This window comes from Octodon degus, unplaced genomic scaffold (assembly GCF_000260255.1).
Source record: "Octodon degus isolate 3935 unplaced genomic scaffold, OctDeg1.0 scaffold00104, whole genome shotgun sequence".
NCBI lineage: Eukaryota > Metazoa > Chordata > Mammalia > Rodentia > Octodontidae > Octodon > Octodon degus.
Window position 1 is genome coordinate 5,063,964 of NW_004524680.1, and position 22,746 is coordinate 5,086,709.

The window sequence follows — 22,746 nt, forward strand, 5'->3', positions numbered from 1 at the left end:
AGGGCCGGGTAACCGCCACTCTCAGTCAATAGGTTCTGCCCCTTGTCCTGTAATGACTCCTGGAACTCGGGGACAGGACCATTTGACAGACCTCGACCAGTCCGGTTTGTCCAGACTGAAGGATTTTACTACTCAGAGCCAGTAACAAGGACTGATCGTTATTGAGGGTAAAATGAGCTTTCAAGATTGAAGGAATGTTTTTATTATTATTTTTTCCTCACATTTGAAAAGAAGAAAATTTTAGGGTCCAGGAAAATTAATTAAATTTTACCTAAAACGGAATTTAAAAATAAGGCAAAATATTTAAAGTTATATAAAAATAATTATTTAAAATTGGAATCTCAAAGCTGGGAAGGGCATGAGACCAGCCGGGAAGCCTCCTGGGAGGCTTCAGAGTGCTGCCCGGGACGGACACCGTGGCACACAGAGCAGTCACTACGGACGCCCAGTGGGCTCGGAGGTCTGAGTGTTGCGGAGAAGCCTGAGCGGGCGGACAGCGGCGGGTCCAGGTGACAAGTGTTCTGGCTGTACACGAGAGTCTGAGGATGGATAGGATGTTAAGCTGGGCTGGGGGAGGGGGGCTTATGCCCCAGCTACTGTCACAATCCCCACGCACCCTGGAGGTCCAGGCAGTGACTACTGGGTAGTCACCTCAGGCTCTCGACGGTAGGGGGACGGAACGGCCTCAGAGAGCGCCTGGACTGGAGCGTGGAAGGGCGGGGGCAGGACAGTGACCGAGCTTCGGGGAACTCGGGGCGGGGGCGACCTGGGCGAGGCTTAAGTGGGGGCACTGAAGCGAGGTTGGGGGCGGGGAGAGGCGGGGCCTGCAGTGAGCTTTATTGGTGGGGGTGGAGCCGAGAGCGAGCCGTGACTGTCGTGAGCCCCGCAGTGCTGGCCGCAGCGATGCGTGTGGGTGCTGCGGGAATCGCGGACTGATGTACAGCTGGACCCTTAGTGGACCTGGGGAACGGCTGCGGTGAGTACCTGAGAGGAGCGCAGGAGCGGTGGTCGTGAAGGTCACCCGGCTGGCGTCCGGAGCCCTTCTTGGGCCAAGACCGCAGTTTCTGGGGCGGAGCTTTGGGGGTGGGGGTGGGGGTGGGGGGCGGGAAGCACCGGAGCCGCGGTCCAGCCCTGAGTCAGACTCGGGATCCCGGGATAGCACCTGGGGAAATGGGTCATGCAAGACCGATTGTTTTCTAGGGAGTCTAATTTAGTCCCCCCAGCAAGGACAAACCCGAGCATGGCGGCTGGGCAGAGGAAGTCCGTGGCCTAGATCCCCAAAGACCAGACTTCTCTATTGCAAACGCCAAACCCTGCCTAGAGCGCCTCCTTCATTCTTGTCCTGGCGTCCAGCGTCTCCTCTCCTCGCCGCAAGAGTAGGTAGGGTGCAGGCCAGAGGAGCCAAGGTACCCCGGAAGTCTTTCTGGGTGGGAGATGGTCCCTAGACAGGACACCCCAGAGCAGCCAGAAGAGTCGGGCTCTGTCTAGCGGTCCTCACCCACAGCTGTGAGGGGAGGAGTGTATGTCCATTTTTGTCGTCTCTGCACTGAGCAACAGCCCCCTCACTCCTCCACCCCATCCTACCTCCATCTCCATCCTGCCATGGGCCGGTTCCTGGGTCTCCCCCCCATAGCACTGCACCCCACCCTTCAGTCTGCACTGGCCTCTGGGCTTTTGTCCATGCTGGGCCCTTGTTGGAGGCTCTGGCCCCTGCTTCCTCCTCCCCTCGTCTCCAGGACACTTTCGCTGACACTGAGTTGGTGGCCCAACTGAACCCTCTGCCTGTTTGGGCTAAGCACTGAGCACCTGCCTTTGTCACCCTTTGCAGGACTGCTGAACCTCCTGCAAATCAGGAGCTCTGGAGAGAGGCGCGACTGTCCCTCGCTGGGCTGAATTGGATCCACCTATCCACAAGCTCCCTTGCCTCATGGCGGCCCTGCTTGCCCTGTTCCTGGTGGCCCTGGTGGGCCTGCCTCTGGGTGAGTGGACAGAAGCCAGAGGGGTGCACAGGCCCAATGTGGGGAGGCCTTAGAGTGGGGAGGCTGACCAGAGTTCCCAGAGAACACCTCCCCTCTTCACTTCCCTGCCTGGGGAGGGTCATCCGCTGAAGGGTTTCTCCCTTTTCTGTGACCCCACACCCTGCTCTCAGCCCAAGCCCTGGAGTGCCACGTGTGTAGCTACAATGGAGACAACTGCTTCAACCCCATACGTTGCCCGGCCATGGTTAGATACTGCATGACCACACGTACCTGTGAGTCTGGTACCCCTAGGCCCTGGGAATGTGGTGGGTACAGGAGGGAGGCTCCCACCTGCCCCAGGGTCCTTCCTGGGAGCGCTTGGAAAGGGGGTGAGCCCTACTTGCCCCATCATGCTGGCTCTAGGCCAGTTGGGTCCCCATCCCTCTGAGGGCAGCCTTCGGGCCCCTCGTCTGTCTTCTGCAGACTATACTCCATACAGAATGAAGGTGAGCAAGTCCTGTGTGCCACAATGCTTCGAGACCGTGTATGATGGCTACTCCAAGCATGCATCCACCAGCTCCTGCTGCCAGTATGACCTCTGCAATGGTGCTGGCCTTGCTGCCCCAGGGACCCTGGGCTTGGCTCCTATTCTTCTGACCACCGTATGGCGTCTTCTCTAAGCCCTGCTTTCCCCAGCAGGCCCACTCAAGGACAAGCCTTGGATTGGACAGTTGCACCCTCTCACACTGCATACATACCCTGCCCTGCTGTCCACCATCTGAGACCCCTCAACTGCACCAGATCTCATGACTCACTGGAAGAGGACTCCTATCTTGCAGCCACACCAGGCCTCATTTCCAGGCTGAGACCTATCATTGTCAGAGGGCTGGTGTGTGGGACTGGACCTCCCCAAAGGGTCAGGCCTTGGTGGGCAGACTGGGGAGGGTCCTCCTGCTTCAGGGGCAGGGGGAGTCAATTAGCCTGGGAACTCTTATTTAATGGGAAACTTCTGTGCAGCAAGACCCTGCCACGATCTACAAAGTAGGTGATAAGTGTGCTGGAGGGGGAGGGAAGATTAGGAACCTGCTGAGGGGCGGGTAGGATCCAGCAGAGATTTCTCTGCTTCCTCCTGAGGTCAGCAGCTGTCCAGGGCAGGTATGGGATGAGGCCACATGTGAGGCCTTTATCACCCTACAGCTGTCCCAGGAAGTGTGCCAGACCTGGTGTCAGAGCAGCTCTTGGCTTAGGAGAAAATGGCTCTGCCTCAGCAGGGCTCTGAGGCCCCTCCATCCCCAGAAGCCATCCTAGGTGCAGGGTGGGTGGCATCTTGTACAGCCAGATGCCTTGACCTCTCCACCTCTGCCCCCACCCTGAGTTCAAGCCAGTGGCCCTGCTATATTTGGCCCCTGAAAGCCAGACTATTCTGGGCAGAACAGCACTGCAAGTTCTGCAGGGAAAGGGGAGGAGTGTACCCATGTGACAAGTGGCTGGAAGAGGGACAGGGTGAGGCTGGCTGGCCAACAGGGGTGGGGCGAGGGAACAGCACACCAGTCCAAGCCCACTGCCTACTTCCTACAGGCTGGCTCATCTCTATTCATAGATCCCTAGGTCACCCCCAGCAGAACAAGGTCCAGCCCAGGTCTGCACCAGGTGCTTGGGGATCCTGTGGGCCCCTTCCATCCTGAAGTCCATGGGGAGAGTTTGCAGTCTACCCTGGGCTGAAGCACCCCACTTCTCTAAGCACGATTGGTTGTTCCCTAAGAATACAACTGCAGAACAGAATTGGGAGATCCAGTTTTGCCTGACACCATGATCTGAATGTGGGTGGCCTGAGGAGCACCTGCCTCCTCCTGAGGGAGTGGTGCAGCCATCCTCATCCATGGTACTCCTGCTCAGGTGTAGCTGAGGGACCCCTCCAGTGGCCCAGCCCAGGAGGACAGGTGAGCAATAGTCTCCTGTCCCTAGCCCCAAACGCAGCCCTCTTGTAAGACCCCTGTTGTGCTGCATGCAGCCTGAGAGCTGCTTGCACCTGTTCCCAGAGTGGGCTCAGGACCCAGGTCTCCCGCCTGTGGGCTCTGCTCTCTAACCTTTTACAGGTCTGGAGCTCTAGACCTGGGGCTGGGGGTAATTTTCTGCCTCAGTTTTTCCTGTAAAGGACAGATTTAGGGGTAGAAGGTGGAGCTGAAGGGCCTTGGTGGGGGGACATTTCACTTTCCAGAGGAATTGTGAACTTCATTCAAGGAAAGGAGATGGGAAGGGACAAATACAGGCTTGGTAGATAGACACACACACACACACACACACACACACACACACACACGTGGGGGTAGAGGGCTGAGCCCAGAGAAGTGCTGTGGTCTACAGCCTCCTTCCCTGAGTATCCCATCAGCAAGCAGCAGCCTTGGCATGGTGACCATTGCAGGCCCAGGGCCTGCTGGGAAGAGCCAGGTGAGGCCCTGAGTCAGTGGGAGGTCCCAAGGAACTGTTATCACCTTACTTGTGCAAGTCCATTGCACAAGTGGTGTCCTCAGCCAGAGCTGGGAGGGCCCCAAATGGGTCTTCCTTTTGTCTCCATGGAATGCCATGTCACCTGTGGGCTCAGGGTGTTGGGAGCACCTGTCCAAGTGCCACAGTGACCATGCTGTCACCAGCCTGAGTTCCCCAAGACCAATATCCTGCTTATCTGGCCTGTCCTTGGTCCTGTCACGTGCCCAACACAGGAGGTTCCCAATCAATGGGAGGTGATGGCACTGCATTTTGGGGAAACTGAGGCAGTGGTAGTGGCTGGCCTGTCCTGGTCGTACGTAGGGTGTTGTGATCAACACCCATCTACTCCCTTGACTCATGGCTCAAGTGCTGCAGGGCAGCCTGCAAGCTGGGGAACAGTCATGATCCTTGGACAGTGGCAAAACCAAGGCACAGGCAGATGAAGCCATTGGCTGCCCCCAGGCCACCTGGCTCCCTGCATACTCTCACCTCACTTACTATGCCCTTTTTTCCCACCAGTGGGATTCACTGGGGTGCTGCATCCCCATCCCAGGGAGGGGTACAGTGGTTTTCTAACCTTCAGAAAATCTTAACATATTAGGTTCTTCTAGAACTGGAAAGTTTAGGGAGGAAATCCAAGCCAGAGGCTGGGGAGCCCAGGACAAGGGTCAAGAGTGGGGCATCCAGCCCTGTGTCTGGATGCAGACGGAAGAGACACAGAGTAGAGGGACAGAAAGGCAATGGAATATCAGGGACCACAGGGCTCGCCTTTCTGTAGGGGCCCAGGACTTTGGCCGTTCTATTCTTGGGGCAGCAAGAATCCTTCAACATGGTCAGTCATCCAGGGCTGTTCACAAAGGCACTGCATTTTGGGGAAACTGAGGCAGAGGTGTGGCTGGCCTGTCCCAGTCCAAGTCTGTTGTCCATGTAGAGAAGCAGCGGGAGCTCTCAGGGGAGCTTCCCAGTGCTCTGGGCACCATGGAGTGGTACCTGGTTTCTGTGGGTGTCATGGAGACAGAAAGAAGAAGCTGGCACTAAGCTGGTGACCTGGAGATGCAGCCAGTTGTGGTTGCCTTGTCAGGGGTGTTAGCTCAGCACTGGGATAGGTCCCTATCCTCTGGAGACACCTGTGGCCAGTTTCCCCAGGCCCTGAGAAGGGAAAGCCCGCCGATGGCTTCTTTGTCTCCCTTTACAGTTTCTGATTTATTGTAGGGAACATATGTCTCATTTAAAAACTCTTGAGAAGCAGAAATGAAACGGCCCTTCCCACACCATTCTTTTCTGAGGGTGCTTTGTGAGTCCCACAGCCCAGGGTGCCCTGGGCCTGGCCACTGCGTTGACTAAATAGGAATGAAAGTGCCCATCCAGCTGGTCCCGGGAGCCGGTGTTCAGCTGATTTTCTGGGGTCCAGGTGCTTCCTAACCCATCTCCTTGCTGCAGCAGCCAATGCCAACACTAAGTCCCAACCCTTACCCTGATCTGGACCTGAAATTTCACCGTTAGGCCATAACGTGTTCCACCCTTTGATCCACATTGTATACCCAGCACCCCAGAGAGCTCCCAACAGCATTCCCTGTGGGAGGGGTGAATAAATGGACAGATGCACGTGTCTGCTCCTCGCTATCTATTGCCTGGTATGTGCTCTGGCCCCACCCACTCAGTCTCGTTTGGTAGAACCTCCTGGCCCCATGGGCCCTGGACTCCTATTCACCCCATCCCTTCTAGATCTCTGGCTCTTTCACCTCCCCTGGTGCTATCTGATCTCAGAGCCAGCCCAGGCACAAGAGACAAAAAGGATTTCTGAGAGTCACTCAGTTTGATGTGAGAGAAGTAGATCTTCCCCTGAGGGCCAGACAGCCCTGGGGAAGGTTGGGAGTAGAGGAGTCAGGATGACAAAGAAGGGTGCTTCCAGCCTGTCCCCTCACTTTCAGGTTCCTGAGCCCGTTTTCCCAGCTGCTCCTAGGAAGAGGGGTGTCAGTCTGAGAGCCTCTCAGGATCTCCTTCCCTTTCATCCACCACCACCTCCCTCTCCCTGGGGAGCCCACTAGACAGATGTCATGGTATTGGGGGAGGGCACAAGGGTCTTCTGGGTGGCAAGCTGACTCTCTGAGCCTTTTACCCAAATCCCGTCCTACTCTTACCCCCACTTGGCCCCTTTGGGGGCCCTTTAGCCCCAAAGCCTTGTTGGCCCTTGCCCCACTGGGCAAACACTCCTGGATTCTGGGCCCCTGGGTGCCATACCAGCCTGGTCCCTCTCTTGGACAGCAGCCCCATCCTTCCTTCAGCCTCTCCAGAGGAGGTCTGGTCTCCTGACTCCCTCTAGGGTGAGGTGCTGAAGGTTTTGGGTTTCCACACATGGGAGGCTCCATTTGCATCTTGCAGGGCAAGGGCTGGGCTCCTTGCTTGTGCTCCTCCCAGCCACTGAGGGGACCATCCTAGGCCTCACCCCTCATGAGAACTCTGGTTCTGACAACTGGGACATCTCTTTGTGGATGGAGCAGAAGACCTTGAAGGCACAGTGCCACAACCCCAGGGCCAGGTTGGTCTCTGGGGTGACCTGAGCCTGGCCCATCTCCTAGCTCAACCAGGCTGCCGGTGACTCAGAAGGGTGGGGGTGGGAGCAGCCGTGGGTATAAGCAAAACCCAGGGCACCATACTCGCCCTCACCTTGACAACATGCGGCTTCTCAGAGGACTCGTGATGGCCGTGGTTTTGAGCCTGGTGCTGGGTGAGTCCAGGGGTTGGGCTGCTCCTCCACCCCTACTGCTCTCATCCATCCCTCCATCCAGGCCATCCATGGCTCCAGGCTGTGACTGTACCCCTAGGGAAGCCTCTTTCCTATCACTACCCCATCCGGGCCCCAGGTCTCCCTGCCCACCAGCCTGTCTTCTGCTCTTCCTCACCTAACATTGTGTCTCTGCTCCCCACAGCCCCCAGCATAGCCTTAATGCCGACCTCTCATGTCCTGGGTGCATGCACACCCCTGGGCCACCCCAACTCCACACAGATCCACCCCCTGAACACCAGCACATGCACACACATGCAGCAGCTCTGGGTGCCCTCCTCCAGGCCTCTAGGCAGAAGTCCCCGCTGGCTGCCACATGCAGTCACCCTCTCCTGGCACCCTCCTCATTTCCTTCTCTGGTCCTTTTCTGCCTTGGCAGGGGGTGGGGGTAGGGTGGGCTCTGCTCCTGTCCTCCGCACCCTGTGACTATCCTCATCTGTAAGCTGGCCCCATCTGCTCTGGCTTTGGCACTTTGGCCCTGGTCCTTGCACAAGAGCACCCCTCAAACGCTGCTGCCCGCGCCTGGCCTAGACATCTCCCAACCGAGCCCTAGCTCACCTGATGTCTGAGCAAGACCACCTGCCTCACTCTGCATACCCAGTCAGCCCCAGATCTCCTAGGCCTCGCCTGGCAAAGCCTCAGTTTCCCCATCTGTGGGTGGGGATGCCCAGGGACCCACCTGAGATGGGCACAAGGCCCACATGTGCATCCTTGGTGCCAACTTTGGAGTTTCCATGCCCAGGGACAACCCCGCCTACCAAAGACACCATGGTGGCCCTGTCCTCCGAGAAGTGAGGCTCTTCGAGGAGGACCAGCTCTGCCTTAAGGGCCAGAGGCCCTCTGGGTTCAGTGGAATCCTGAGCTCTGAGTAAGAGAGGCCTAATCCCCATCAAGACAGGGCTGTGCCACTACCAGCCCTCCTTCCTCTCGGTCTGCACCAAGGCCAGTGCATGGCAGGAAGATCTTTGACCTAGAGATCTCTCCCCATAAGAGCAGCCCCCCAGCACCTCCTTCTGCAGCAATCTCACCTGCCTCTGGGACATACCGGGCCATGACTCTTCCAGTTGGAGGATGGTGGAGTCGGGCCTGTAGCCTCTCCCAGGAGTGCCTCATGACACATGCCGGCCCTGCCATCCATGGGTAGCACCATCTTCCTGGGCTCACACCCAAGGGAAACCACAGGGCATCTCCCCTAAGAGCCCCACAGCCCGCAGGACCCTCCGTCCCTTATCTGCTGCCCTCAGAGCCCACCCCTTGGTCCCCACTACTGTAGAGCCCATTCAGGGCTACAGGGACTACTCAGTGCTCTCCTGTTGGCCCAACACTGCCCCGAGTGGCTGACTTCTGCGAGCTAAATTTTCCTCCACCTCATCAATAAAAAAGCAAAAGCGCAGGATAAGGAGCAGAAGTCGTCCTTTCCTTGATTGATAATCCAGCCATTGCCCTCAGCCCCAGCCATAGAATTCCCTCGTTCATTCTTCCCACAAGCCTCATTATGTGCAGGGGAGGATTCTGGATTGATGGATGCTTTGAAAGGATCCCAAGAGTAGGAACAGAACTCTACCCACTCAGGGGCCTCAGTGTGGGGTGTGGGTGGAGAGGGAACCCTGGACAGGGTGACACCATCACTAGGGTAGGGATCCTGCAGCCAGAGGGGGTATGTCAAAGAGGCCAAGATACAGCAGAGGCCTACCTGGAGGAGGTAGCTTTTTTATTTTTATTCTTTTTTTTTTTTTTCTGATTTTATTGAGGTGGAGGAGGTAGCTTTTGAGCTGAAGCCTGTGCTGAAGGAGGTTGGAAGGAACAGCCAGTGCAAAACCAGGGGGCACTGGGAGGATTCCAAGAGCAGGGTAGTAGGAAGTTGGGGCAGCATCTCTGTGGTGACCCCCTCACCCCCAACCCATGCCCTGCACTACCACTGCCCCCAAGCATGCTGTGCTCATTCATCAGTGTCCAGAATGATGTGTCCAGCCTGTCAAGCCATGGTGGCCTGGCAGTTGTAGTGGGGTGAGGCACCCGGAGTCTGTGGTTGCTGAACAGTGGCCCCAGTTCCCTCCACAAGGTGGCAGACAATCAAGGGTCATGGCAGGGTTTCCTGTCATCTGCTGCAAAATGTGTAGCTTCAGGGCTGATGAGGACTCTGCACTTGGATGCTGTGGGGGAGGGGAGTGGAGATGGAGGTGTGGGGGTGGTGAGCTGCTGAGGCCCCCAGGAGCTAGGGGAAGCCCAGCTCCCAAATAGGATTCCACTCACTGGCCCACTGGAAAGACCTGAGTCAGTTTCCTTAGCGCAGCTTGAGGAGGACAGGTGGGGCCTGTGTCCCCTGCAGGTTCTAGAGTACCTGGGAGCAGCAGGATGGGAGGGGCCAGCGGCTCTTCCCTTCACGGAACTTGGTAGGAGTTGAGGCTGAGCACCAGGGAAAGAAGGCCAGGGAGCAGCAGAGGGAGTGGGGAAGAGCAGGACAGTGTCCCCTAGGGCACTGAGGCAGAGGACCGCACTGGGACAGAGTCACTTATTTTCCAAGAAAAAGACAAATAGAACATATCCTGCATCCTACATTCCTTTTGGTCAACCTGGCCTTGGTTTCTGCGAAGGAGGGAAAGGCCCCGTCTGACTCAGCCCCAGTATGGAGGTCCTGTGGATCTGCAGGGCCTACAGGTGGAAGTAGGCACGACCACTGCCCCGCCCTCTGCCACCCAAGCCCCACCCAAAGCTGAGGCTGGACCCTCCACTCCCTGAGGAGATCTCACCAGCTCTTTCCAGTGTGTGTCATCCTGAGCAAAGGGAAGCAACCCAGCTGGCCCCAACACGGTCACTTGTGCCCCGTGACAGCAGGGCTGAATGCCAGGATCTGGCCCAGCCCTTAGCTGAAGCTTGGTGCGTGGTGGACACCCTTGACCCCACACACCGAGGTCCAGGGGCTCACGGAGCAGAGGCTACAGACAGGAGTAGATGCTGGGTAGAGGGGGCACTGGGCTTGCAGCAGCTGCCACCTGCTTCCTCCATGCCATCGTCTGTCCCAACCTGCAGCTACAGCCCAGGGCCTGAGATGCCACCGCTGCAAAGGCTTTGGAGGGTGTTCCCAGCCATTCAGCTGTCCAAGAGGCTCCACCCACTGCGTCATCATTGCCACACGTGAGTTGGGTGGGCAGATGGACTGGCCATGCCATTCTTGCCCTGGTTGGGAAACCTGGGCTCAGAGGGGTCCCAGTCCAGGGGCCCGGCAGGTCAGGGGCAGAGCAGGGACACCTGGCCAGATCAGGGCCAGGGAGCACATGCCCTCTGGTGGCCTGGGTGACTTTGTTCTGTTTCAGCCTGGCATTCTGGGTGGTGGTGGTAGTGGTCATCACCTTTCACCCTAGGCAGTGTCCCTGTGGGAACCAGCAAATGACCCTTGGGGGCCCACGTGCCTGATTTCCTGGGGGTGTTCTTCAGCTCAGTGGCAGGTGGGACAAGAGGTTTTGGGCAGCTCAGGGTCCCAGGAACATCTGAGGTTTCTCTCCTACCCCCAAGGGACCCCTATCAGCTTTACAGACCTGCCTTTGGTCACCAAGATGTGCGACAAGGGCTGCCCTGAAGTCTCCAGCTTGGGCTTGGGTCCCCACGTGTCTGTCGCCTGCTGCCAGTTCAGCCTCTGCAACCGTGACTGAGTACCTCCCCCGATGCTGCCGGCCTGACCAATCTCTCCCCCAGCCAGACCTGCCCTGAGGTCCCTCTCAGCCAGGCCAGTCTTCTTCACTCCAAACCTTGTCTTCCCTGAGAAGTCCTTCTGGATTCTCGCCTAAATCTATGTCAATATAGGCTGGAAGCCTTCCCTATGTGACACTTCCCACACCTGACAACCCCCCCCCAATAAAACGTCACCATATCAAATGGCATGAGCTTCCCAGTGAGAGCAGAGAGCCACAGGAAGCCACTTCAGGCAACGCCTTGTCTCTTGCCACTTCTTTCTCAGTTGTGGCTTCCTCACCCCAGCCTGTCCCAAACAGCTACCCTCACCCCACCTGCATCCAGCCAGGCACAAGGCCAGAAAAGCTTAGGGGTCACAACTGGGGTCAGGACCCTCAGCTCAAACCAGCCAGGGAGAGGAGGGTTGCGAGCTGGAGAGGGAGGGTGGGCTGCAGGAAACCTGCCCCCTCCCTGACCAGCCACCTCCTTGCCTCTCCTTCGGTGCCAGCCCGCCTGTGTGTTTGCCCTGCTCCTCTCACCTGTTTTCCAGGGAGCCCGGCCCATTCCCCCCTTACCCTGTGTGCCCACAGTGGGCATGCATGCTGCCTCCAGCTCTTTCAGTCACTCGTGCCAGCCCATGGCCCAGTGCTGGACCGTACGCTGTAGGACAGATGACAGAGCTGCCGTGACAGCTGTGATCACTCATCTCGGGGTGAGCGCAGGAGCTGCGCAAGCTGAGGTTTGTGGAGGTTACTCCCTTACTGGGCAAATATTTGCTCACTGGCTCCCAGCCGTGCCCTGGGCTGTTTCTGGCTCCTGGTTTTGGACACACTGAGGCACACCAGCAACTGCAGTACACGGGCTCCTCCAGGGGCTTTCTGATTCCTCCTGGACCAAGTTCATGTGAAAATACATACAGAAAAGCCAATGCCTGGGGCTGGTGAGATGGCTCAGTGGTCTAAAGCACCTACTTAGAACAAGCTTCGCAAAGCACAGGGACCGCGGTTCAATCCCCCAGCACCACAAGCCAGCCAGCCCCGCCCCCTGGTGAGCTGAGCTGGCCACACACACACACACACACACACACACACACACACACAAATAAAATTAAAAAAAAAAGCCAATGCCTGGAGGAGGGGGTGCCACAAGCAGTGTGTGGTGCAACAAGTAGCGTCGTCCTGCACAGAGAGAGTCAGAGACAGCTGCGGGCATGGGTGACGCAGCAGAGCATGGAGATGCCCTTGCTGGCACTCAAGACAGTAGCCACATGGGCCAGGTTAACGCCCAACCTGCTCTGACTTCTGTCACTGAGTCACAAGGCATTTTAGTGCAATCAAAGATCCAAGTGCAAAAAGAAAGACACGGCTTAAATGCCAGACAGTTCAGAAGAGGAAAAACAAGACTCACTCCTCAAGCTTGCTTGTCTAGTCTCATAAACAATCCGTGGCTTATTCAGCCCATTAGGCCTCATGTTACCATATGACCCAGCCCCAGTGCCGCTGGGCACATACGCCCAAGTAAAGTAGAAACTTGCCCAAGCTGAAACTGGTTCTCGAATGTTCACAGTAAAGATATTCACACCAGCCAAAAGGTGGAAAAAGCCGGATGTTCATCAGCGGATGAATGGACAGGCAAAATGTGATCTAGCCAGGCCACAGGGTGTTAATCAGCTGTACAAAGAAACGAGGAGCTAACACGCCCACCACATGGGTGTTGCTTGAAAATGTCTTGCCACCTGAAAGAAGCCAGACACAAAAGAGCAAGCGTCCTATGAGCAATAATCTGCAAAAATAGTAGTGGCTTCCGGGATTGATGGGGTCGGTCCTAAGAGATGGGGAAGGATTTTTTTTTTAAACTTTTTTTTTTTTTTTTGCAGTATCAGGGATTGAATCAGGCCCTTGTGCTTGCCAGGCAGGTGCTTATTCTACTGAGCTATCTCCCCAGCCCCTTCTAAGAGATGGGGAAATGACGTGTACTTCCAAACGCCACAACACAAGTGGAGCGCCCCTTCTTCATCTAAATCACAAAGAGAAACCCTGCAACCCTGTGTGACATTTATTTGAGAGTACCAAGGACAGATGAGTTTTATTTTTATTTATTTAGCTGATACAAGGTCTCATTATGAAGATCAGACGCATAGTGATCCTCCTGTCTCAGCCTCTCCAGTGCTGGGATTATAGGCGTGCACCATGACACCTGGTTCTGTGGCTGGCATGGCATGCGGTACCGGGGATCGAACTCGGGACCTTGCATTTGCCAGGCAGTCGCTTATTCTGCCAAACTATCTCTCCAGCCTGGCCAGATGAGTTTTAAAAGGCAACATAGATACATTCATGTCAGTGGCTTAGATACCAGCTCCTGGTATTCCAGATACCGGTGAGGCAGGACCTGGTGTCCCGTGAGTGGCATAGGTATCTTCCCATCCAGAGCAAGTTGTTGGAATTGTTGCAGTCCTGAGGAATGTGGAAGATAAACTTCGTTACAGAAATCTGTGCAGGCAAGTGCCAGGCATACAAAGGGTGTGGTGTGTATACAGCAAAGAATCTCTGGTGGCCCTTGGAAAGTCCGTGACATAGTGGTCATCTCAGGCACACAGGTGGCCTCCCTTCACTACTTCCAGGCTCTGTCTTTGCCCAGGCCTGACAAGAACCGTTTCCTCTTGGGATCAACTTTCACACCAGCACCCAAGCAATCCTGCAGCACACACCCACTGGGCCTCCTCCAAGGCTTCTCTGCTCACCTGCAGAAGGTGGGAGACCCACAGGTGGCCCCACTCGGATGCCAGCCCCAGCCCCAGTGTAGCCCATGCCTCCCATGGCCCCCTCCTGGGGTCTCCTTAGGTGGGATGGTTTGCAGAACTCAAGATGTGCTTTACTTATGTTTCACACTTATTCTCTGGGAAGTGACAAAGGATGGGAAGGGGCCATCAGCAGGCACGGTGTGGGGATGAGATGGGGGGCAACCCTCCAGGAACTCCCTCCCCCCCACCACTGGAAGGCAGCTCCTTCAACCCTGTTCTTTGGGGTCTTTATGGAGGTTTTGTTATGCGGACCGGATAGTCACTAGGAATCAGGTCAGCGTTCAGCCCCACCCCACCACACCACACCCCTAGCCCAGGGGCAAGCAGAAAGCCCCATCCTCTGTGCAGTGATCTCTTCTAAGCCCTTAGCTTACAAAAGACACTTCTAGAGATTCCAAGAGTTCTGTTGTGTTTTCATTTTCACTTTGTTTTTCCAATACTGGAGGTTGAAACCAGGGCCTGAACTACATCCCCAGATCAGTTTTATTTTCCATTTGGAGGCAGAGTCATTCTAAATTGCTATGTGACTGGCTCGAATTTCCAATCCTCCTACTTCAGCCTCCCAGAGTGCTGGGATTACAGATGGGAGTCCCCATGCCCTCCTCTATTCCAAGAATTTTAAGAGTTATGTGCCAAGAAACCATCCTTTTTTTGTGGTACCAGGGATCGAACTTGGGACCTTGCCCTTGTGAGGCAGGTGCTTATGCCTCTGAGCTATCTCCCCGGCCCTTGTGTGCCAAGAGACTGAGAGGATGACTCAATGTATATTTCACAACACCACAGGACTGGAGGGACGGGGTAATGGCTAAAAGGCACAGGGGTTTTCTGAGATGATGAAAACGTGCACCACTGACTGGAGATGTTTCTATGTGTCTGTGAATGCACTAAAAGTGCCAGGTTGGGCTTGGGGAGATAGCTCAGTAGAATAAGTGCTTGCCTGGCAAGCACAGGGTTCCGAGTTCAATCCCCAGTACCGCGGGGAAAAAAAAAGTACCAGGTTACGCTCTTTTAAGTGAACGAGCTGTGCAACATCTGAAGTACATTTAGCGGAGCTATAAAAATGTAAAAGAAAAGTATAAATAAGGTACAAAACTCAGATTGAGAAAGATTCGTAAATGACTACATAAAAATACTAATTGAGACACACATGAAGAGTCATCCCAGCACTCAGGAGGCCAAGGCAAGAGGATTGCTGTGAATTTGAGGCCAGCCCAGGGCTTCCTAGTGAGTTCAAGACTGTCCTGGACTACATAGCAAACCCCATCTCACACAAACACAAACAAAACAAAAAGAAAGAAAAATAATACCATACATAGAACTAAAAGGCAGTTGACAGTGTAGGGAATAACTGTCATATGTTGAGAAGGTTGCACCCTCCTAGTGTAGCGGACACCCCCAGAAGGTGGCACCTACAGGACCCGGCCAAGACCCACAGAGGGAGGTCAAAGATGAAGACCCCTGGGTGGGCGTACAAACGGAGTAAAATCATAGTGCTCAGGGTCAGCGACAGCAAGCACTCTCTAGATCCACACACCACAGAGACAGTGCTGAGAAGGGACAGGTGCCACTTCCATGCTGGCTCAGGGCACTGCCCCCTGGAGGGCCATCAGCAGAGTTCTGACACTCACCTAGTGTCAGGTCCAGCACTGGCTCCCCAAGTGTGCCCCAGATGCCTGTGGCTGGTGGGCCCTAGGAACCTGGGGGTCAGTGGAGCACTGCTGAAAGGGCTTAGGATTCTGAGGCCAGGGCATGAGAGCTGGTTACTGTTGAAGAGTGCTGGGTATCCAGGGAAGATCTGCAACGAGACAGGGTTATGTGTTTGTCACTGTAAGTGAAGCATTGGTTATGTGGGTGGCGGGGGTGGTGGTGGTGGGGGGCAGTGAGCCCCAGGGGGATGCTTCTGCTTACCGTGCTTACCCTTCCAGAGGTGTCTCTGGGTACTTGGTTGGAGGGTGCAAACAGCAGGTTCTCAGAAGATGCGTGACGGTGTGTGTACCTGATACAGTGGCTAGGCTGTGTGGGGTACCCACGTGCCAGATGATGGGACAAACAGCCACAGGAGGAGGCATCTCAGAGCCAGCTGGGGAGGAGGGTGCAGGCAGCAGCGCAGCAGCACTCCCAGCAGGCATTGCTCAGGTTGAGGGTGATTGTGGCCAATGTAAATCTTGAGCGCTGGGTGGAGGCCTCTAGTTCCCACCATGGAGTCAGTGTACTCCAGTCAGAATAGGATGAGTACCCAGATGTAGGCAGAAACTACCCCTGCCTTGACTGTGGCCCTCTCATGCCGCCCCCCCCCCATGACATGAGCTGAACAACATGGCTTCGCTTTGCCCAGACTCTAGCCCACAGAATGTGACATGCACGGGTAATGGAGCATACTGAGCGACCACAGGACATTGAATGGCAGTGGGGATAAGAGAGATCTTGGGACACTGGATGACCACAGACCCCAGGACCCCAGGTGGCAGAGGACACTGAAGACCATGCACCTGGGCCCACTCCCCACTGGGCGCTATGTGACTCACTGGATTATCAGCAGAAATAGCCCTGGAGCAGGGGGTGGCTTCCCTGCGAGCCTACTGTCCTCCCTGACAGAGTCGAGCCTTCACCCTGGCCAAGGTCTGGATAGAGACTCTAGGACAAATTCCCAGTATGCAGCATGACAGTGATATCTGATTCCTGCGTCACAGTTCAAGGTTCAGTTCTGAGGTCAGCATGTCCCAGGCTGGTGCAGCCTCTCTGAGGTAACCAGTAGAGGTCCTCCCTGGCCACAGGCTACACCTTGATCCTGACACACTCTGGGCCCTGACCCTGGTACCAGCTCTGAGCCCTGACTCACAGATCCCTGAGGAACTGCACAGGGCGGGGCCTGGGCTTCCCAGACGGAGGCAGTCCAGACTTTATTGGGGCTACATTCCTCCCACCCTAATCAGGCAGATGCCACTTTGGCAAAAAGCATCCATCCTGGCTCTCCCCAGGGAGGGTCAAGTGGAAACTCCAGGAGGATCCCACACCCAGAGGCAGGGCACATATTTGGGTGAAAGTCATGGGTGGAAGCCTGGGCCTGAGGACAGGAAGGAGCCCAGCAGCCATACAGGAAAGCTGGCTAGCCCTGAGACACCTGGGCGTGCGGGGCGTTCAGTCAGCTACCTGCAGTCCATCCTGCTGGCTGCAGCATTGCGGCATGGGTGCCTGGTGATGGATGTGCAAAATCAGACAGGCTGGGGCCCCTGCCGCCTAGCTGGGTGACCTGCCTAAGCCAGTTCCTGTTTCTTCATCCAAACTAAAACTCATTGGTTTGTGACCCTCCAGAGTTGTGTAGAAAAATAAGATCAGTCACTGTCTGTGACACGCACTGGGTATGGAGGAGCCCCAGACCCCGCATGTCAGCCCCAAGCACCTTGGGTCCTGCTTGGCACCAGGAAGACAAGAGTTCAACCCGTGCCTGTGGTAAAGTCTCAGCAAAGAAGCCTAGGGTTCCCACATCATTGGAGGGGCAGGAGAGAGGGGCATTTCCCAGCAGCTGGGGAGCAAGAGCAAAACCCAGCAATGAGAGTAGGATGCCTGGGCCCCATGGGAGTTGAGCCAGCCCAGTGAGACTGTGGCCTGACCATTAGGACAGACCTGAGCAGGGGTGATCAGGTAGCATGGGGTTTGCAGGGGGTGGGGGCAGTGGGAAGCCAGGACTGATCAGTCATTAGCACCCAAATTCAGCTGTTTCTCAAAAGCAAGGAGCGCCTTCAATTTTCTTACCAGCAATGGGGCCAGAAAAATTCTGCCTGAGGCCACTTCAGAACCACTGGAGTCTGAGGTGTGCTGATGGCCAGGGCGGGGCTAGCGTCCAAAGGATTAGTGTTCCCAAGGAGACCCGGGGCTCTCCACACCTTAACTTCCCTGTGGGCCTAGCAGTTTTTTCTCTTTGTTCCTTAAGCCTCTGAACAAACTCTGGGCTGCCAGGGAGGAGTAATTCAGCCCACCACCTTCCCACTCCCCACTAAGTATTTCCAACCAACTGGGTCAGCAAGTTCATTCTGGGGAGATTCCAGTCCCTGTGAATCTGCCTGATAGAGGCCCACGGTGGAGGTCTCCACTGCTAATTTCTCGGCAGCCAGGACCTGTCTAGGCAGAGTAAAGAGGAAGCTGAATGGAAGGGGTCAAGGAGTCAGGGAGGGTCCCCAGCAGGGAGTTGCAGAGAGGAGGGCTCCGGTAGGAGGGGATGCAGGTCACCACCAGGCCCTGGAGGAAGGGACAGGCCCCAGCCAGAAGAGCAGCGAGGAAGGGCAGGGAGGAGGGGTGGACCTGAGTGGGTCAGGAGATGGCAGGAGTGCCTGGAAGCCAGAGTGTTTAAGAGGAGGGGAGGGGTCCTGGGGCTGGGCGGGGTCTCTGTCTCCGCCCTAGGGAAGCCAGATTCCACTAATCGGCTCATTAGACCTGTCGGACCACCACACTCAGCCATCAACCGGGCAGCAGAGGAGGATCCATGCAGGGGATGTGGTTGGCGTTGCTGGTTCTGGCCCTGGCTGCTCGTGGGAAACCCGGTGAGGGCTGAGGGGCAAGGGACGGTGGGGTGTGGGGGATGGAAGGGCCTTGTGTTGTGCGCTGGGTCTGCCCCCTCCCCAGAGAGCCCCAGCTGCTGACACTGCCACCTGTTCACAGGGAAAGGCTGAAATGGGAGAGGGTCGACCTGGGGGAGCAGCCCCCCATCAGCCTGGCCTAAGATGAGAAGAAAGGGGGAGTGGTGTAGCCAGCACTGAAGGACAGGCTGGGGTTCTGTGAGAACGGAAGGCAGCCACCTCCAGGCGAGACTGCAAGAATTTCTGGTGTGTGTTTAGGAGGTACTGGGGCTTGAAGCCGGGGCTTTCACACTGAGCTACCTCTCTAGCACCACTACTCTGCTTTACTTTAATTTTTTTTTATTCTTTTTTTCTCATAATTTTATTGATAAACAAATAGCAATGAGACAGTTTCAAATCAAATTGGTAGGGCAGTTTCAATAATTAACACATTGCATACATTCTTCCTAGTGGTTAACTGCTATACAAGATGCGGACATGATATCCTATTTACAAACACCATTAGAACAAATCACTCTATTCATTAAGAGAATGTAGCTATATATCTATCCTAACCACTTTGAATACCCAGATACAAAATGGACATTCATCTGTATACCCTTGTTTTGTTAAGTTCTGTTATTTGAATATTATAGGTATGTAAACTCAGCAAAATATTCTAAGAGAGTCCAGTAGCCCATAATAGTATTGGGTCTTCTGCTTGACTGGCAATGTCAGAAATTGTTGACCTGAGTCCCCTACAGCTCAACATAACAGCATGGGTTTACTTCTTCTATTTCATTTTTATACTTTTCTGCTGGATGGTTAAGACCAAGGTAAAGCAGGACCTATGCAACAAGAGTTGTAGCTTTTGGGTCTGATAAGGTCAGTGAAATTCCCTCAGGATTTATCCTGAGATCCTGTACCTCAGATTGTAGAACCTTTGTCAGTGTCAGCCATGTGGATGAGTCACGGCCATTGCTTGGCCAGTGTGCTTTCTGTGAAAACCTGAGAGAATGTTTTCTCTCCATGTGACTCTCCTTAGGCACACTCTACATCATCGATCACTTTCCTCTTTGGCCCCATAATCTCCTTGATCAGAAAATTTGGGACACTACCAAGTTACATGATGTTACAGTACAAGTTCTCATATGTCCTGAGTCTTAATTGACCTTAGAAGGCTAGGGCCAAAATGTTGGCTTTCCTTGCAGCCTCCTTTTTCTCTAATTTTGGTCTGCAAACTTAGGTTGTTAACCATCCAGAAGACCAGCTTATTGTTATTACCATACAACCTAGGCTGTTAAGCTTAACCTCACTATCTGTTTGCATATCAAACATCTTAGGCATAACATGGAACAGGTATTTTTCATCAAGTGTTGATATATTGAACTTTAAGTCCCTACAGAATATGATAAAAAAACATTTAACAATTAGAATATATTTTAAAAACAGGCATAAAGAATTCTATACTTCTCATGTTTGCACATAAGTCCAAAAATCTCACCATATACAACCTTGAAGCAGGACAGTCCTACAATATTCCTTTTCCTGTCTCTTGCTTTCATTCACCACCCCTTTATTTTAATTTTGAAACAGCTTCACTAACTCACTACATTTCCCAGCCTGCATTCAAACATTGATACCTGAACTGCTTGGGCTAGCAGGAGTCAGTACCCCCGGTTTTTGCAGCTGGGGCTCTGCCCAACAGCACCCCACACCTGCGAAAATGATGCTTTTTAAAAACTGGCCAAGTGTCATGGTCTTTTCAGCCTGGGGACTCTGGGACAGGGTCATGATCATGCATAGACTGTCTCTGGATGGGGCAGGGGTGCCTGACCCACCAACCCCTCATCCTTCTCTCAGTCACAGCCTTGCAGTGCTATGCCTGTCCTGAACCCACGGCCGTATCCACCTGCATCACCATCACCAAATGTGGTGCCAACGAGACCATGTGCAAGACCACACTCTACTCTTTGGAGATTGGTCAGTAGGACCTGGGTGACCAGGGTCAGGGTCAGTGGTTAGCCTCCCCACCCCGTCCCTTCTGCCTCCCTCCCTCCTTCCTTTGTCTTAACAGGAGGGCCCTCCAGGCTGGCTGGGAGTCACTAGGAAGGGTGGCTTCCTTGCAGCTTGGCTTTACCTGCCCTGGGTGGAAATCACCTCCGTGGGAGGGAGCCCAGGGCAAGAAGCCTCACACGTCCTTGGCCCATGACAGGCTTTCAGCATGAGGAAACTGAGGCCACTGGGATGGGTGACCCAAAGCAAGTAGGTCCAGGGTGGGGGCTTGGAGGCCGAAAAGGACCAGCCCTTATAGCTGGCGCTCCTGTGCCCGCAGTGTTCCCCTTTCTGGGGGACTCCACGGTGACCAAGTCCTGCGCCAGCAAATGCCAGCCTTCAGATGTGGACGGCATCGGCCAGACTCGACCCGTTTCCTGCTGCAACACTGACCTGTGCAACACGGACAGGGCACTTGCCCTGGGCGGCACCCACAGCCTGGCCCTGGCCCTGGCCCTGGCCCACCTCGTGGACCTTGGGCTCTAGCCTGCCTCACTTCCTCCCACCCCATCCCCAGATGCCTTGAAGAAAAGCAGGACCTCTTACACCGGCCTTCTCTGGAGTCTCCTTTCGGGCCACGGGTCTGCCTTGGGGCAGGGAAGGGCCTCCTGCCTGTCTGATTTCAGCCCTGTCTCCTTCCTCTGTGTCTCCTGTCTCCTGTAATGAGTTTAAGCTCCACCCCAGTAACAAAGACAACTATGTCACCAGGGCTACACAGCCACCCAGACCAGGCAGATCTCTGGCCTCAGAGCATGAGGGGTTACAGGGAATCTGGCCTAGGTGGGCATAGGTTGGACCCAAGGAGAAAGCCACTTCCGGGCCCCCCCCCCTGGCTTCTGCCTCTTCTCTGTAACCTTGCAGACCCTAGCTGACCCTGTCCTCCCCTCCTGTCCTGTTCTGCCCCCTGGGTGAGGTGACCTCCAGCCCAGGTGAGATAGGCTGGGCCACTTCCTTTATGTACAGTTCCAGCCCAAAACCTGAGGTTAGGGTGCCCTGCTCCTCAGCCATAGCCCCCCTTCGAGGGTTTCTTGCTCTTGGATAGAGGAGGCTCTGTCCTGGGGAGAGGGTCCCATGCCAGGCACCACAAGAAATACTCCTTTGCTTGGAGGAAGAGACCGGGAACCCCCAGTCCCTGGGGCCCAGGAGCTCCCCTCTTTTGCCTCCTATGGACAAGACCTACTACCTGCATGACTCTGCAGTCTTGGACCAGCTGGAGAGGGGCAGGGTTCCCACAGCCCAGTGAGTGCCACCACCAGCCCTGGTGGCCACAAGGGTGGCCACGATCTGTCTGGGGGTCAGAATAGCAGTATCCTCCCAGAATAGGAAGCTGAGGTGTCTAGTGCTGACTCAAGTGCTCCCATGTGGAGCTGTGGCTTTGAGCTTTGACTTTGTCACAAGGGAGAAGTAGACCTGTCATCACGTCACACTCTAGAAAGGCCTGCACTTCACAGGCGCTGGAGTCCAGGCCTGTCTGGGACTTCTAATCAAACCTCATCCTATGATCAAGATCCAGACCCAGTCTATGCAAGGGCATGGGGCTCTGTCCAGCACTAAGGTCAGGTTTAATCTGTAACCAGAGTGAAGGCTCAGTGTGTGACAAGGGAAGGGGTTCAGTTCATGGCATGTACTTGATACAGGCTATATGTGAGGCTTTAGGACCAAGCTTTAGAGCTCTGTCCTTGATCTCAGCCTCATGGGTGATGGGCTGCCCTTTGGGGAACTGATCCTGTTCTGGATTTGCTTCAGCCTGGGTCCTTGAGCTTCGTGGTAGAGAAGTGACACAGACAGGGTGCTTGGCTTAGGTCCCAACCTGAACCAGGGCCCCACCTACGTGGAGGTCCAAGTAGTTCCATGACCTGTAGGAGGAAAGACAGGACCTAGTCTGTTGGGGGAAGAAAAAAGCACATTGCCCCAAATTTGGGCTGGAAATGGAGCCAGGACAGGTGGTGAAAGGAAGAGCTGAGTCAGGGATCTTGTGGCCCAGGCCTCTCAAACCCCCTGGCCGGTTTTAGGGGTGGGCTGTCCTTTTCCTGGAACCTGCCAGCTCCAGCCCCCTTCATCTGTTTTGAAAATCAGGCTTGGTGTCTCTGGTCTCTGCATTATTTTTGCCCTGAGCAGCAAACAGATCCTCACTCGGGTGGCAACCATGATGTGCTCCCAGCTCAGGGATAAGCTCCCTGCCTCAGCACCCGAGGAGGGAGCCCTAAGCCTGAGCGGCAAGGCTGGACACGGGTCAGGGTGAGGCTGGAAGTGGCACTGGCCTCCAGGGGCAACAAGGATCCGCCTTGCTGTCCCTACAGCCTCCACCACTCTCTGCCTGTCGGGGGGCCTTGCATTCTGCCCCAGTGAGGGCAGGAGGAGGCAGCCCTCCTGCTGAGGATGATGAGAGGGGCTTCCAGAGCTCACCATAGCCAGTGCTCCTCTGAGAGTGCTTTACTG

General features: G+C 55.2%; 3 protein-coding genes across 3 annotated transcripts; all 3 read left to right on the forward strand.

The window, feature by feature from the left end:
* Window positions 1–853: 853 nt before the first annotated feature.
* Lynx1 (Ly6/neurotoxin 1) lies at window positions 854–6,054 on the forward strand. Its single transcript, XM_004638916.2, has 4 exons — window positions 854–976; window positions 1,829–1,979; window positions 2,150–2,251; window positions 2,442–6,054. Exons 2-4 carry the CDS (start codon window positions 1,928–1,930, stop codon window positions 2,636–2,638), a joined length of 351 nt encoding a protein of 116 aa, XP_004638973.1. The 5' UTR covers window positions 854–976; window positions 1,829–1,927; the 3' UTR covers window positions 2,639–6,054.
* A 1,053-nt stretch (window positions 6,055–7,107) lies between these two features.
* On the forward strand, window positions 7,108–11,106 carry LOC101590624 (secreted Ly-6/uPAR domain-containing protein 2-like). The gene is made up of 3 exons (XM_004638915.2): window positions 7,108–7,173; window positions 10,261–10,365; window positions 10,744–11,106. Exons 1-3 carry the CDS (start codon window positions 7,122–7,124, stop codon window positions 10,878–10,880), a joined length of 294 nt encoding a protein of 97 aa, XP_004638972.1. The 5' UTR covers window positions 7,108–7,121; the 3' UTR covers window positions 10,881–11,106.
* Window positions 11,107–18,136: 7,030 nt separating this feature from the next.
* Window positions 18,137–20,899, forward strand: LOC101590511 (ly6/PLAUR domain-containing protein 2). The gene is made up of 3 exons (XM_004638980.2): window positions 18,137–18,237; window positions 20,116–20,235; window positions 20,588–20,899. Exons 1-3 carry the CDS (start codon window positions 18,180–18,182, stop codon window positions 20,791–20,793), a joined length of 384 nt encoding a protein of 127 aa, XP_004639037.1. The 5' UTR covers window positions 18,137–18,179; the 3' UTR covers window positions 20,794–20,899.
* Window positions 20,900–22,746: the final 1,847 nt, after the last annotated feature.

Excerpts from the sequence above, each read along its gene's own strand:
- Lynx1 (XM_004638916.2), top strand. The coding sequence starts at position 1,928 with ATGGCGGCCCTGCTTGCCCTGTTCCTGGTGGCCCTGGTGGGCCTGCCT. Across the intron at positions 1,980-2,149 it reads CCTGGTGGGCCTGCCTCTGG|CCCAAGCCCTGGAGTGCCAC; the intron begins GTGAGTGGACAG and ends CCCTGCTCTCAG. Across the intron at positions 2,252-2,441 it reads CTGCATGACCACACGTACCT|ACTATACTCCATACAGAATG; the intron begins GTGAGTCTGGTA and ends TGTCTTCTGCAG.
- LOC101590624 (XM_004638915.2), top strand. The coding sequence starts at position 7,122 with ATGCGGCTTCTCAGAGGACTCGTGATGGCCGTGGTTTTGAGCCTGGTG. Across the intron at positions 7,174-10,260 it reads GGTTTTGAGCCTGGTGCTGG|CTACAGCCCAGGGCCTGAGA; the intron begins GTGAGTCCAGGG and ends CCCAACCTGCAG. Across the intron at positions 10,366-10,743 it reads CTGCGTCATCATTGCCACAC|GGACCCCTATCAGCTTTACA; the intron begins GTGAGTTGGGTG and ends CCTACCCCCAAG.
- LOC101590511 (XM_004638980.2), top strand. The coding sequence starts at position 18,180 with ATGCAGGGGATGTGGTTGGCGTTGCTGGTTCTGGCCCTGGCTGCTCGT. Across the intron at positions 18,238-20,115 it reads GGCTGCTCGTGGGAAACCCG|TCACAGCCTTGCAGTGCTAT; the intron begins GTGAGGGCTGAG and ends TCCTTCTCTCAG. Across the intron at positions 20,236-20,587 it reads ACTCTACTCTTTGGAGATTG|TGTTCCCCTTTCTGGGGGAC; the intron begins GTCAGTAGGACC and ends CTGTGCCCGCAG.